General features: G+C 57.4%; 1 protein-coding gene across 6 annotated transcripts in view; it reads right to left on the bottom strand.

Annotated features, from left to right (window-relative positions):
* The window catches only part of LOC144946182 (uncharacterized), a 72,740-nt gene that overhangs the window by 17,126 nt on the left and 41,897 nt on the right, over nucleotides 1–13,717 (bottom strand). For all 6 annotated transcript variants that reach the window (XM_078875002.1, XM_078875001.1, XM_078875007.1 and 3 more), the window contains exons 3-11: nucleotides 8,920–9,508; nucleotides 8,051–8,406; nucleotides 7,676–7,725; nucleotides 6,659–7,251; nucleotides 6,224–6,262; nucleotides 4,865–5,458; nucleotides 1,230–1,387; nucleotides 870–987; nucleotides 235–344 (exon numbers count right to left, since the gene is read on the bottom strand). In XM_078875002.1, coding sequence (XP_078731128.1) covers nucleotides 235–344; nucleotides 870–987; nucleotides 1,230–1,387; nucleotides 4,865–5,458; nucleotides 6,224–6,262; nucleotides 6,659–7,251; nucleotides 7,676–7,725; nucleotides 8,051–8,406; nucleotides 8,920–9,508 — 2,607 coding nt within the window. The remainder of the gene's footprint in view (nucleotides 1–234; nucleotides 345–869; nucleotides 988–1,229; nucleotides 1,388–4,864; nucleotides 5,459–6,223; nucleotides 6,263–6,658; nucleotides 7,252–7,675; nucleotides 7,726–8,050; nucleotides 8,407–8,919; nucleotides 9,509–13,717) is intronic.

Below are 13,717 nucleotides of genomic sequence, written 5' to 3'. Positions count from 1 at the left end.
AGCCACCTGGTGCGCTCCACTCATTGTGAACTTTCCTCCTCTGTTCTTTGTTGCCGTTGGGAGGGTGACTCCCAACTGGACGGCGCGTCTTTCACTTTCGGGCGTGTGGGAGGCTCCGATCCGGCAGTGGATTGGTTGTGCTTGGGCACTGCCGAGTGGGCTGGGACCGGTGTGTGTGTGTGTGTGTGTTGTCGCCCGTCCGCCCACCCGCCCGCGTGTCTCCGTGATCCTCACCAGCCACCGTAGTCAAAGTCGAAGGGGATGGTGATCTCCGAGCCCTTGCCGATGAGCGCCACCGAGTAGATGCACAAACGGATGACGCCCTTCTCCACTATGTGCCGCACCTGGTATCGCGTACAAAGACAAAGGTGCCCGACCACCACCCCCCCCCACGTAACATTTAGAGACCGTTGGGGCAAGTGCTGTTAAGCGAGCACCTACAAAGGTCGGCACGGCACGAGAAAGGAAGGCGTGGTACTTGTTTGAAGGCCGACCGATTCAGACCTCGCTCGCCGCTGATCTTATAGCCGTGGCCGGGAATCGAACTCGGGTCAGATGTTTCTTATCCCAACAGGACCACAGAGCTTGGCAAACTGTTGGCGCCCGTTCTGGCTGCGTTCCCGCTTGTCTGTGGGTTTCCATGCCTCTGAATCACTCACCCATCTCTCTCTCTCTCTAAGTGGCAACACAAGTTCTGCAGTAGTTCATTTATACGTTTCTGTGGAATTAGCAGCGCGGTAACGCCCCAGACGTGGCGTGCCCCCTCGCTCGCTCGCTCGATTCAGGAGCATCGCAGCTGCAGCGCGAGGAACGCGGGTCGGTGGCGGCGGCGGCGTTGGCGACGTTGGCGGCGTGGGGTGGAGTCGCACCTCGGCGTTGGGCGTGCACGAGCGGCGGATGAATCGCGCTGCGTTGCCGAAGGTCCTCGCGTCCACACACACGTCCACGCCGTCGCACTTGGAGTAGAAGAGCACGAAGGGGTACGGCCTGCGCGCACGCACACAGCCCCATCTAGCCTCGCAGCCCGCGGGGGGGGGTAGCGCTACCCAGCCGCGGCCTAGCCACTGCCGCTTTAACGGGCCGCGCCGCCGGGCCGGCGCCGTCTCTCGCGGTCCGGCGAGGCGGCGGTCCGACCGGCTCCGGCACGCGATCCGATATTGGCGCTCCGCCTCCGCCGCGAGTCGCCGGGGAGCGCGGAGGGCACGGCCGCCCCTCCCGTCGCCGCTCACCTCTTGAAGAAGTGTCCGTTGGCCTCGAACTGCGTGCTGAGCATGACGACGCCGCGGTACTCGATGACGAGGGAGTGCGGGGCCAGCGGCCGGGCGGCCGTGACCACGCGGCCCAAGTAGAGCGAGTCTGGGACCGCGCGGCCTCGAGACAACGCACACTGCACACGCGCACGCACACACACAGGTGAACACATGCACGCACACACACACGTCAACACAAACGCACGCACACACACAGGTGAACACACGCACGCACACACACACGTCAACACACGCACGCACACACACACGTCAACACACGCACGCACACACACACACACACACACGTCAACACACGCACACACACACGTCAACACACGCACGCACACACACACACAGGTGAACACACAACAACAACAACAACCGCCATTCGCCACTAAGTGGCGGTGACGTCACCACGACGCTTGTGCCAGGCCATGTGCACCTTGAGGCCACGTGAAGTGTCGAACGCCCGCTGGCAGGAGGTCACGGGCAGACCCAGGTGCCACGGGTCGACTGACCGAGATGACCGAGATGACTGGCTGATGCACCACCTGTGCCCCCTACTGTACCAACTTGCTGCGCTTTAGCCACCCGGCGCTCCGCTCGTTGTTGTGAGCGTCGCTCCTCCGCCCTCCGTTGTTGTTGGAGGGCGACTGCCTCCAACTGCCCAGTAGCGTCCTTCACGAGCCTCCTCCACTGAGGCCGATCTTGACACCGCTGGTACCAGTCATCGGCAAATCCACTCAGCTCCACGTCCTCCTGTACCACATCACTCCATCTCTTCTCTAGCCCGTGCCGCGCCCGTTTAGCCCCCTCGATCCGGCCGAACAAAAGCTGTTTAGGCATGCGGTGGCTGGGCATGCGGGCTACATGACCCAGCCAACGCAGCCTTGCCTGCCGGAGGAGCTCACTGATGGGACTTTGCCCAGATCTTTCAAGGACTTGTGAGCTCCTCACACAATCCAGCCTGGTTAAACCCAGGATGGATCGTAGGCAGGCCAGCCTAAATGTTTCCAACCGGCGAAGATGCTCCACTAGGGGGGTCCACGTTTCGCAAGCGTAGAGAAGGGAGGGAATGACCGTGGCCGAGAAGACCTGAAGCTTCGTGCGGAGCGACAGACCAGGTAGCTTCCACACAGCGTTACGCAACCGATGAAAAGATATTGCCGCTCGACTGATTCGGAGTGAGACCTCTGCTGATAAACTGGAGCCGGTCATGAGCACACTGCCCAGGTATGGGAAACTCTCCACTCTCTCCACAACTGCCCCATCACCAATTGGGAGTTGTGGGGGTGGAGTGTCCGATGGTACAAAATACCCAGGCAGGTGCTTAGTTTTGGTGGGGCTGATGGTAAGGCCCCACACCTCTTAGTGGCACGCTCCAGTCTCAGCAGCAGCGTCTCCAACTCCTCTTCTGAATGAGCAGCTATTACCAAATCATCGGCATACATAACGTGGTTGACCAATAGGGAGCCATCCCTTGATCGCACCCGGGCGTCGATCAGCCTCCCATTATATCTTTACCAAATGGAAATTCCCCCGGTACAGCTATTGAAGGCTTCACGAACTACGCAGTCGAAATAGATGTTAAAAATGTGGGAGCCAGAGGACATCCCTGTCGCACCCCAAGGTGTACAGGGAAAGGCTCCGACTCCCGGCCACGTAGTTTTACCCGGGCCCGCTCACCATCATGAAGGTCCTTAATGATCGTGAGCAGAGGGTCAGGGACTCCGAAAGCACGAAGAAAAACCCAGAGCCCAGTCCTACTGATGGTATCATAGGCCTTGACCAGGTCAATAAAGCAGAGATGTAGGTCTTTTTGGAATTCCCTACACCTCTGCTGTAGCAGACGGACAGAAAATATGGCATCTGTGCAGGACCGCCCTTTCCTGAAACCGCATTGGGGCTCCGCAAGCCTCTCCTCAGCGTGCCTAGCAAGGCGATGTTGAATAATCCTTGCCAGGACCTTACCCGGCACACTGAGGAGTGAGATGCCCCTGTAGTTGTTACAGTCGGTACGGTCCCCCTTCTTAAAGAGGGGGACCACCAGGGCATCCTTCCAGTCCTGCGGAACCCGTCCAGTGGTCCAGACTGTTGTTATGATGTCATATAGGGCAGTCTGTGCACAAACGCCACCCTCCCTCAGCATTTCGCTTGGGAGATCATCTCTGCCCGGTGCCTTCCCTGGTCTCAGACTCCGGATCGCCCTCAGTACTTCCTCAACAGCTGGCACCTCAGCCAGCCACTCACAGGGGGTGACCTCTTCCAATATTTGAGGCACCGCAGCCTCAGCAGGGTTATCCCTACTTTGTGCCATGATGTTTTCCTGGCTGAGAGATTTTCCCTCCCCCAGGACCTCACAGAAATGCTCAGCAAATCTGCAAACCTGTTCCTGGGGGTCGGAGATTGGATCACCGTTTTTTCCTCTAATGATGGTAATAGGTGTGGCGCTGCAGGTTACTTTTTTGATGGAGTTACACACGCACACACACACACGTCAACACACGTGAACACACGCACACACACGTCAACACGCACGCACACACACACGTCAACACACGTGAACACACGCACACACACGTCAACACATGCACGCGCACACACACACACACACACACGTCAACACACGTCAACACACGCACACACACGTCAACACACGCACACACACAGGTGAACACACGCACGCACACACACACAGGTGAACACACACACGTGAACACACGTGAACACACACACACGTCAACACACGCACACACACACACGCACACAGGTGAACACATGTGAACACACGCACAATAATAACAGCTGCGATTCGCCACTAAGTGGCGCTGATGTAACCACAGCACTTGTGCCAGGCGAGGTGCACTTTGAGGCCACGTGAAGTATCAAAGGCTCGCCGACACACGAATAAACGAAGACAAAGATTCCCCCTTTAGACTTTAATAAATCGGTTGTTTCGGGCAAAGTGCTGTCCGCGAGCACCTATGAAGGCTGGCCAGCTCCATGCCCAGCCATCAGCTCCATGCCCAGCCATCAGCACCATGCCCAGCCATCAGCACCATGCCCAGCCATCAGCACCATGCCCAGCCATCAGCACCATGCCCAGCCATCAGCACCATGCCCAGCCATCAGCACCATGCCCAGCCATCAGCACCATGCCCAGCCATCAGCTCCATGCCCAGCCATCAGCACCATGCCCAGCCATCAGCACCATGCCCAGCCATCAGCTCCATGCCCAGCCATCAGCACCATGCCCAGCCATCAGCTCCATGCCCAGGTATTTTTCGCCACTGATGTTGGCCACGAGCTTCTCCATGGTCGTACATTGAATAACGAGAGCCTCTCTAGCAGCTGCTACCCAATCAGGGTGCAGAGTTCGTAGCGCAGCATGCTAACCACTGCACTACCACTACCTTCCATAGACACAACAACCCTTCCATAGACACAACAACCCTTCCATAGACACAACAACCGCCATTCGCCACTAAGTGGCGGTGACGTCACCACGGCGCTTGTGCCAGGCCACACACACACAACCGTACACACACACGCACAGGTACACACACACAGGTACACACACACACACACATGTGCACAGGCCCCCCACCACCAACCTGTCGCTTGAGAGAGACGAGCACGCAGTCCGAGTCAACTTCACGCTTCTCCACCTCCCCATTGAACCCCTCCACATGCCCCGCACAGCCGGCAGGGTCCTCTTCACCATCACCGCCACCATCACCACCACCACCGCCGTCATCCCCACCATCGCCGGCTTCACCAGCATCATCAGCAGCAGCAGCATCTCCCCCACCGTCCTTCACTCCCGGAGTTCGTTCGCTCCACCTCCTGACGGTGACCGCGACCGCCCCGTGTTCCGCGGGGACGCCGCCCGGCTCGGTCCCCTCCCCGCCGACCGACGCCCGGCGCCCTCCGACCCCGCCGGCGTCGCCGCCGTCCACGGGGGAGCCCTGGCGGCGCCGCAGCAGCAGAGCCGAGCGCAGGTCGGCGCTGTAGCGGTTCGCCAGGGCCTCCTCGTAGTTCTCGGCCCACGAGCGCACGCGGTTCCGCCAGTCGGCGCCCGAGTCGTCGTCGCACCCGCCGGTGCCGGCGGTGGAGGAGGACGAAGAGGAGGCGGAGGAGGAAGAGGCCAAAGCGTCCGTGGGAGTCGTGGGGAGGTCTCCGCCCGGAGAGGTCTCGCCCGCGACGCTCTGATTGGGCGGTGGCGGGGAGAGAGGATCGCGTTAGTCGATGGGCGACCTTGGCCAACAGGGGCGGCCCGGACGCTCCGGCGGATTCTAAACCACCAACGGCGGACGGGGCACGGCGTCGACGGGAGGCACTGGCGGCCGATTCGTCAAGATATAAATCTGCCACGTACATCTCAGATATCGCCAAATTCAACCTTGACCGCTACCACCCTCTCGCGGTGGTGCTGGCCATCGCTACCATCGCAGGCGAGCGACAGTTCGCCCACACGGATTCCAGTGTCACGCTACTCGGCGTCGCGAGTTTCGTCCGTACCGCCCATCTCGTCCGTACCGCCCCGTTCGTCCCGTAAGCCTCGGGACGACTTCACGAAGCATGCGCATGCGGTGTAAGAATAACCGATCCTTCCACGGATGATTCTACGCATGTGCCGTGGGCAAAAGAGCCAACTTGTACAATCGACCGCCACAAGCCTAGCCGTCACCACAGCCACCCTCTTCGTCAGCGATCCGTCACCTCCGTCCTTCTACTATCGCGGATGCCGCTCTCAACGGCCGCATGGCTCGATTTGACCTTTGACTTCTAGGGTGCCAAGCCGCATCACAACGAGGCCTACAGTTGCATAGTCTAATCAACACACGTGAGTAATCTCCTCTCTAACAGTAGCTGGATCTACTCAAGGTCGCTGCACTAGAGCGGGTACCCGCTCCATGTGAATGGTGACTTATTGTCATTTATAAGGATATTTATTGGAGACACGTGCTCACCTTTATTCTTGCAGACTTGCGTAGACCTTCTCTTAACGGCTGTGAAATTAAAAAAAAAACATCAACGGTCAGCAGACCCCACATAAGCAACATCATCGCACCCGGAGCTACGAGGAGGCCAGGTGCTACGTGCACAATAACCGTGTTTACAAACGGGCGCATACGAAGCTGCTAATCACGGATCGCACGAGTTCAAATCCGGGCCAGGGTTAACTCAGACCGTCATTCCTCTGAGGTCCATAAAATAGGTAACGCTTTGTGGGATGCCACGAGGGGTTTTCCTTAATTGTCCAATGGAGATGCGCACCACCCCATCGTCATCATCATCGTTCCTTCCAGGCCGATTCACCGAGCACCACTAAGTTTAGCTGTACCAGAACGGACGGGCGCCGTCAACGCGGCGATCGCACACGTCCGTACGGCTCCGGTACCGACCTTCTTGGCCCGCGCCGCCGGCCGGCGCTGCCTGCCGACCGCGCTCCGCTTGCGCTTCACGGCGGCCGCCACCGTCATCGGCGAGAACGCCTTGCCAGCGCCATCGCCGCCGTCACCGCCGTCACCGCCGCCGTCGCCGGCCGCCACCCTCCCCGCCGCGCGCCCGCGCTCCTGAGACAGCGAGCGCGGGCGCGCGGGGCCTCGAGTCCCCGCCGCCGCCGCCACGGCCGCCCCCGCCGCCGCACCCGCCGGCCCCGCCGCGCTGCCCGCGGCAGGAACGGCGCGGTTCGCCATGAGCGTGAGCGTCGTGGGCGACTGCTGGACGGCCGTGTAGGACACCGTCATGCACGCGGGCAGCTCCTCCTCCTCCTCCTCCTCGTCGTCCTCCTCGTCCTCCTCCGCCTCCTCTTCCTCCTCCTCGTCGTCCTCCTCCTCATCCTCCTCGTCCTCCTCCGGCGGTGGCGCCGCCGTGGAGCCGGCCTGCGCCTGCTGCTCGGAGGAGTCGCGGCTCCTGGCGCCGCCGCCGCTTGGAGGGGAGGTGGGGAGGGGCGGCCGTGGGCCCGGACGGCACGCGGGCGGCTCCCCCGTCCCGTCTGGGGTCCAAGCACAACCACAACAACCACAATCACAACAACCACAATCACAACCACAAACTCAACAACAGCAATCACAACCACAAGCACATCACAAGAATGATGACAAGTCGGTTCACACACAGCATAAACTTGTGCTGCCTATAAACACACAGCTCCCATTTATACAGCGTGGCCCAAATGTCAGGACACGTAGGGTTGTTATATTTATTTTAACAAATGTTCAAACTGACTTTAATGCACGCACGAATTTTCTTTTGAAACGGATTTAATTTTAAGGTTACAGGTGTAATCTTTGAACATTCATCAATTGTGTTCCGTATCAATTCATCCAGCGGGAGACTGACAGAGGGCCGTAGATGATGATTGTTCATATGAGAACGGACAAATTGCACGAGGCCGCTACGCAGCGACTTCCTCTTACCGGGAGAGAAGCCCTTCCTGCTGGCAGGCTGCCTCCTCTGCCGCAACACCCTGCAAGAACATCGTCACCATCACCATCGTCGCCACGCTCACCACCACCACCACCATCACCGTCACCCACCATCCCTCAAATCCCCGTGACCTCGTTGCCAGCGCTCGGTGATAAATCCCACAGCGAGCAGTGCACCGCGCTGCCTGGGGGAACGGCTCACCACCCAGCCGCCACCAAACTCGCAGATGCTCCACGACCCAAAGAACCACGGCAACCATCGCCGTCGAGAGCCGCATGATTCATCGCGCGGCCATTCAATTCCCTCGACAACAACAACAACAACGCCCCGCGCAGCGACGACGACGACAACGACAAACAACGTACCCAACGTCACTCTGGCTCCACGACCCTCCCAGCGACACTCGCCTGCCGCCCACGCCCGGCTGCTGCTGCTGCTGCTGGCGCTGCCTCCTCTGCAGCGTGGCGGGGCTGGAGAACGAGTAGCCGCCGCTTCCCTGCACCGTCGCGGCCCACGCGCCGGGCGCCAGCGGCGCGCGCGCGTGACCGTACACCGCCTGCGCTCCGTGCGGCGGCTGCTGCTGCTGCTGCTGCTGGTGGTGGGGAGAGGAGACGGCGCAGCGGGGGGCGCAGGCGGGCAGGCGCCCCCCTCCCTTCAGGGGGTGCAGCGGCGGAGGAGAGGCCGGGGGCGTGGGCGGCGGGGGAGCCCCGTAGTTGTGGTCCTGAAAGGGACATCGACGCCGACACGGCACGCACGGTGAGCGCGATGGCCATCGCTGAAACCGACGTCGCACGCGGCCCCCACACGACCCCCCCACGACCTCGTAACCTCACTGCCCTCTCTTTACAACGCTGCACGAGTTGGCCGAGCGTGGCCCATGTATGTTTGTTTCTGCAAAGACGAAGAATGATTAATAAATAAGCAGACAGTAGACTCGTGTTTCAGATATGTATCTATACCCCCCCCCCCCGCATAAATAAAATCCAATCAGCCACACGGACTTCTGGAAGTGATGTTTTCTCTCTCAACAGCATTGGGTTTAATACGGTTTTGACATTCAGTGCTTCATCCAGCAGACGTGCTTCAAACATTGCGGGTGCACTACCAATGCCGGACCTCAGAGTTAATGATGAGTCTCTGGCGCCCCCTTGCGTCACACTGTAAATACTGCCCATAGAGAGCGCGGAGGGGAGTGAGGTGAGAGGGGAGAGGTAGTAGCGGCTCTGCGCCTCACCGTGTAGGGCAGGCCGAGGTATCCGTGCTGCGCTGCCCCAACACTCATGCCGGCGTGCTGCTGCTGCCCCCGCACGGCAGCGTGCTGCTGCTGCTGCTGCACGGGGCCACTGTGCTTCAGCACAGCCGACACGCCGCTGACGAACAAGTGCTGTGCCCCCGCGCCGGCGTGCGGGTGCTGCACCAGCTGCATTTGCGGCGCGTGCTGCACCAGCTGCGCCTGCTGCACCTGCGGCGCGGCGTGCTGAGTGTATTGCGCAGCGGCCTGCGAATGTTGCACGTGCAGCGCGCCGGCGTGCGCGTGCTGCGGGCCAGCGCCGCCGGCGTGCGGCGCCTGCTGCACGTGCTGCGCACTGGCGAGCGGGTGCAGCGCGCCGGGGCCAGGGTGGGCGAGCTGCGCTACGCCCGGCGGGTGCAGCGCGCCGGTGCCGAAGTGCGGGTGCTGCGTGCCGGCACCGGCGTGCAGCGAGCCGGCGCCCGCGTGCAGCGAGCCGGCGCCGGCGTGCGGGGTCGTCCCGGAGCTGCTGTGCGAGTGCTGCGGGAGGGTGCCGGACTTGTCCACCACGGGGCTCGCTTCGACGGACTCGGGCCTGCGAGCGGCACGGTCGAGCGTCACCGAGAGAGATCCATCTCCCGCCCCCCCCCCCATCCCTCCCTCCCCCGCGTGCCCGGCACGCGCGGGGACGGCGGCAGAGCCAGCGCCGCGCCCGCGCACCGTCGTGTCTCCCCACTCGCCGATGACCACACGCTGTATCGGGAAGTCGTGTCGAGGCCGAGTCAACCCAAGAGATGTCGGCTAGGGCCGGGAATCGACCTCACGCGGTGCGTGACATTCTGCGGATGCCCGCGCGCGGACTGTACCGTCACGAGCACTCGTTTTAGGCTGCATCGACCTAGGGGAAGCACACACGAGGTTCAGATCGGCCACGTGGTATTGCGTGCCATGACCTGGAATCGAACCCGGGTCAAGTGGAGCAGAGTGTAACCACCGCAAAGCTGGTCACAGCAAGCAAACAAAGGTAAAGATCCCGTGTGTAGCCTTAAGAGACTAAATTTCGATTTAAAGCTTTCGTGACTGCAGGGATTCATCTTATTGGTTCTTTCGGTAAAGTCACGTAGAAGGGAAATAATAAAATAATAAAAAATAAAACATTCCAATATAAATTAATAATATACTACATTAATAATATATTTTGCTATTTTTTTTTTCCCTTCTACGTGACTTTACCTTAAGAAACTGTTGAGGCAAGGTGGTGTTAGCGAACACCGATGAAGGCTGGCACAGCGCACGAGGGGGGTGGGTGGCCAAGACCACGCCCGGCCACCTTTGTCTCCACAGCCGTGCCATTTAGTGCATTGCACAAGGTACTCATTTGTGGCCGAGTCAACCTAGGGGAGGCCCAGGACCGGTTCAAATGTTCGTCACAGTTATATTGCTCGTGAGCGGGAATCAAACTTGGGTCGCGGGGGGTTCGTAGCGCAGTGCGCTAACCACTGCACTAACACACGCTCACAAAGCTCACAACACGCACACGCTCACACACACACAGCAGTGGGTCGTGGTTGGCAGCCTGGTCACGTACGCACGCACACACACGGCGAGATTCTGGCCGGCACCATTTCTTGGGGCTGCTAATTGAAGTGCACGTGTACGGGCCCCCCACCCACACTGAGCATCAATAATGTGTGGGGGGAGGGGGGAGCAGGGGTGGAGGGAAGGGGGCGGCTAGGAGGGGCAGGGTGGCTGCGGCTAGCTCTGCCAAATTAGCATTCACCAATGTCAGCCACGACTCTCATCTCTCCCACGCGTGCGTGCGTGCGTCCGTCTGTCTCTGCGTGTCTGTCTGCGTGTCTTTGTCTTGTGTGCCCGTGATGTGCCTCCGAGTCTGTGTTGCGAGGAGCGGTGTTGTAGCATTTAAACGCGCTGCGCTACGGACCCGGCGACCCGAGTTCGATTCCCGCTCACGGCCAACGTCGGTGACGAATATCTGATTTGGTTCTTGGCCTCCTCTAGGTCGACTCGGCCTCAAATGAGTACCCGGTGCAGTGTGTAAAGATTAGTAAGACAAAGGCGGCTGGCTACCCACCCACGTGTGTGCCGTGCCGGCCTTCATAGGTGCTCGCTAACAGCATTTGCCCCAACAGTCTGTTTAGAGCTATCTGGGGGATTTTATTTTTCGATTTAAAGCTTTCGTGACTGCAGGGATTCATCTTCTTGGTTCTTTCGGTAAAGTCACGTAGAAGGGAAGTAATAAAATAATAAAAATAAAACATAATAAAACAATTCTCACGACGTTTCGGCCACAACGCAAGCAGCCGTCCTCAGGTGAAGACCAAGTCTGTCGAGGCGACAGCGTCTGGGGGATATTTGTATTTGTCTGTCTGTTACTTATTTCAGGCTAAAACGACCGAGAATAAGTTCCGGATTGGTTCAAACATTCTCCACTCTTATTTTCCGTGAGCGAGAAACTAATGCGTGTCGCTGGGTTTATAGCGCAGTGTGCGAATCACTGCGCCACTGTTCCCCCATGTACGCACAAAGACAAATCCAAAGATCCCCCGTATAGCCTTAACAGACCGTTGGGGAAAGTGCTGTTAGCGAGCACCTATGAAGGCCGGCACGGCACACGAGGGGGTGGGTGGCCAGCACCACGCCCGGCCGCCTTTGTCTCCCCAGTGGCGATGTTTACGCATCGCACCAGGTACTCATTTGAGGCCGAGTCGACCTAGGGGAGGCCCAGGACCGGTTCAGATAATCGTCACTGGTGTTTACCATGAGCGGGAATCGAACCCGGGTCACCGGGTTCATAGCGCAGCACGCTAGCTGTTAAAATACCGCTCCCCACACACACCACCACTACTACACGGCTCACACACACACTCACATACACACACAGCCCTTAGTCATTTTGTTAATTATTTTTATCCAAATAAGATTCCAAATTCTGTGGATATTTCAACCGGGTGGATAGGACTCAATCCATCATTCCTCCAGGGTAGATAAAATAGCAATCACTTTGTGGCCAAGCAAAGGTGATTGCTCTATAAATAGCGTGGCACCCCTCCATAAGACTGTGGAATTTCCACTGCTGCTCACGATTGTCATCATCATCATCACGTAATCATTGCATCCTCATTGTTGTCATCATTACCAACACCATCATAACATCATGTCAGTAACTTCATTACCATGTCATAGGACCTCCTTTGCCAGTACCAATGAAAATAGGCTTTTCCCCTTTTTTCTGCCAACAAAACAGGTGCTAAGATGTTAAAACACCAAACTGAAACCTTTTACAAGGAATCACGTCTGCATTAACCACAATACTTGTGGTCAGAATGCAAACAAAAAATAACACGCTCTGATAATATATGCATTGTCTTTGAAACTGATTGGGCCACACCAGAGACAGCTTTCTTTTGAGCCGAGTCTCAAACGGTGTTAGACCAGAGGACGCCAAAAGGCCATGAACATCACGTCATTATCACCATGAGCAACGCCAATCATCATTACATCATCTTTTACATTGCCATCAGCCTCAGCTGTCATCAATAATCACGATAGCCATCATCACATCAGCACCATGACACCTACACTGCCATCAACATCAATACATCATCTGTCACCATCATCACCGACAGCACTACAGATGTTCTCGCACTGTGCCGAGGGGAAAATGCTTGCCGTGGGTTCGGCTGGTGTCCGACCCCTGACCCCTAACCCTGAACCACTGGGGGGGGGGGGGGGAAGTTGGTGCAGGGTCATCAGGCACGAAACAGCTGACACCTCCTGCCAACTCCGGGCCAACGGTTCCATTCGAGAATCCCCTCTCCTGCTCCCCAACTTGCATTGCTTGTCGTGTACATCCTGCCAGGTCTGTTCAATCTCTTTGGAAGAACGTAATCAACCAGGATGGGTGTTTACTGTTACGTTAGCCGACTCTGTTGTATTGCATTGTATTTATAAATTTCTATTTAAAGCTTTCGTGACTGCAGGGATTCATCTTCTTGGTTCTTTCGGTAAAGTCACGTAGAAGAGAAATAATAAAATAATAAAAATAAAACATAATAAAATAATTCTCACGACGTTTCGGCCACAACGCAAGCAGCCGTCCTCAGGTGAAGAACAGGTCTGTCTTCCCGACAGACCTGACAGACCTGTTCTTCACCTGAGGACGGCTGCTTGCGTTGTGGCCAAAACGTCGTGAGAATTATTTTATTGTTTAATTTTTATTATTTTATTATATTTATAAGTTTACTAGGTTTGTTTTCTCTTTCATTTGTACCCTATGACGATTGCTTGTGTTGCGATCGAAACGTCGTATGCTATTATTTAATTAATTTTCTCTTTCTACGTGACTTTACCGAAAGAACCAAAGAGTAATTCCTGCAGTCACGAAAGCTCCAAATAAAGTTTGTTCAATCCCGTTCGTCCCTCTTTGAATAAAGCTCCGTCACAATAATATTATTGTTGTTGTCATTGTTGTCAATCGCGTACAGCGCTCTGTCATTCTGCTCGCGGATGACGGTCTCTCCACACGTCCATCAGTGCGCGACTTGGAGATGGCGGAGGAGCAGTAACAGCTCAGATGCCACATGGGGTCACTAATTTGATCCTCAAGACGCAGGATTAAACGGATCGATAAAGGTCTTCATTAACGATGTCCACGAATCGAGGAATCGTTCAAAGCCCACCAGTCAAAGTGCAACCACCACACCGGATGAGTTTTAGTCGTTATCCATCGTCATGGTTACACGTGGCCATTCCAATTCTGGATAAAGGCCTTCCCCCAGGCCGT

This window comes from Lampetra fluviatilis, chromosome 40 (genome assembly GCF_964198595.1).
Source record: "Lampetra fluviatilis chromosome 40, kcLamFluv1.1, whole genome shotgun sequence".
Classification (NCBI taxonomy): domain Eukaryota; kingdom Metazoa; phylum Chordata; class Hyperoartia; order Petromyzontiformes; family Petromyzontidae; genus Lampetra; species Lampetra fluviatilis.
Note: the sequence above shows the minus strand (reverse complement) of the source record. Positions and strands in the feature narration are given on the sequence as shown.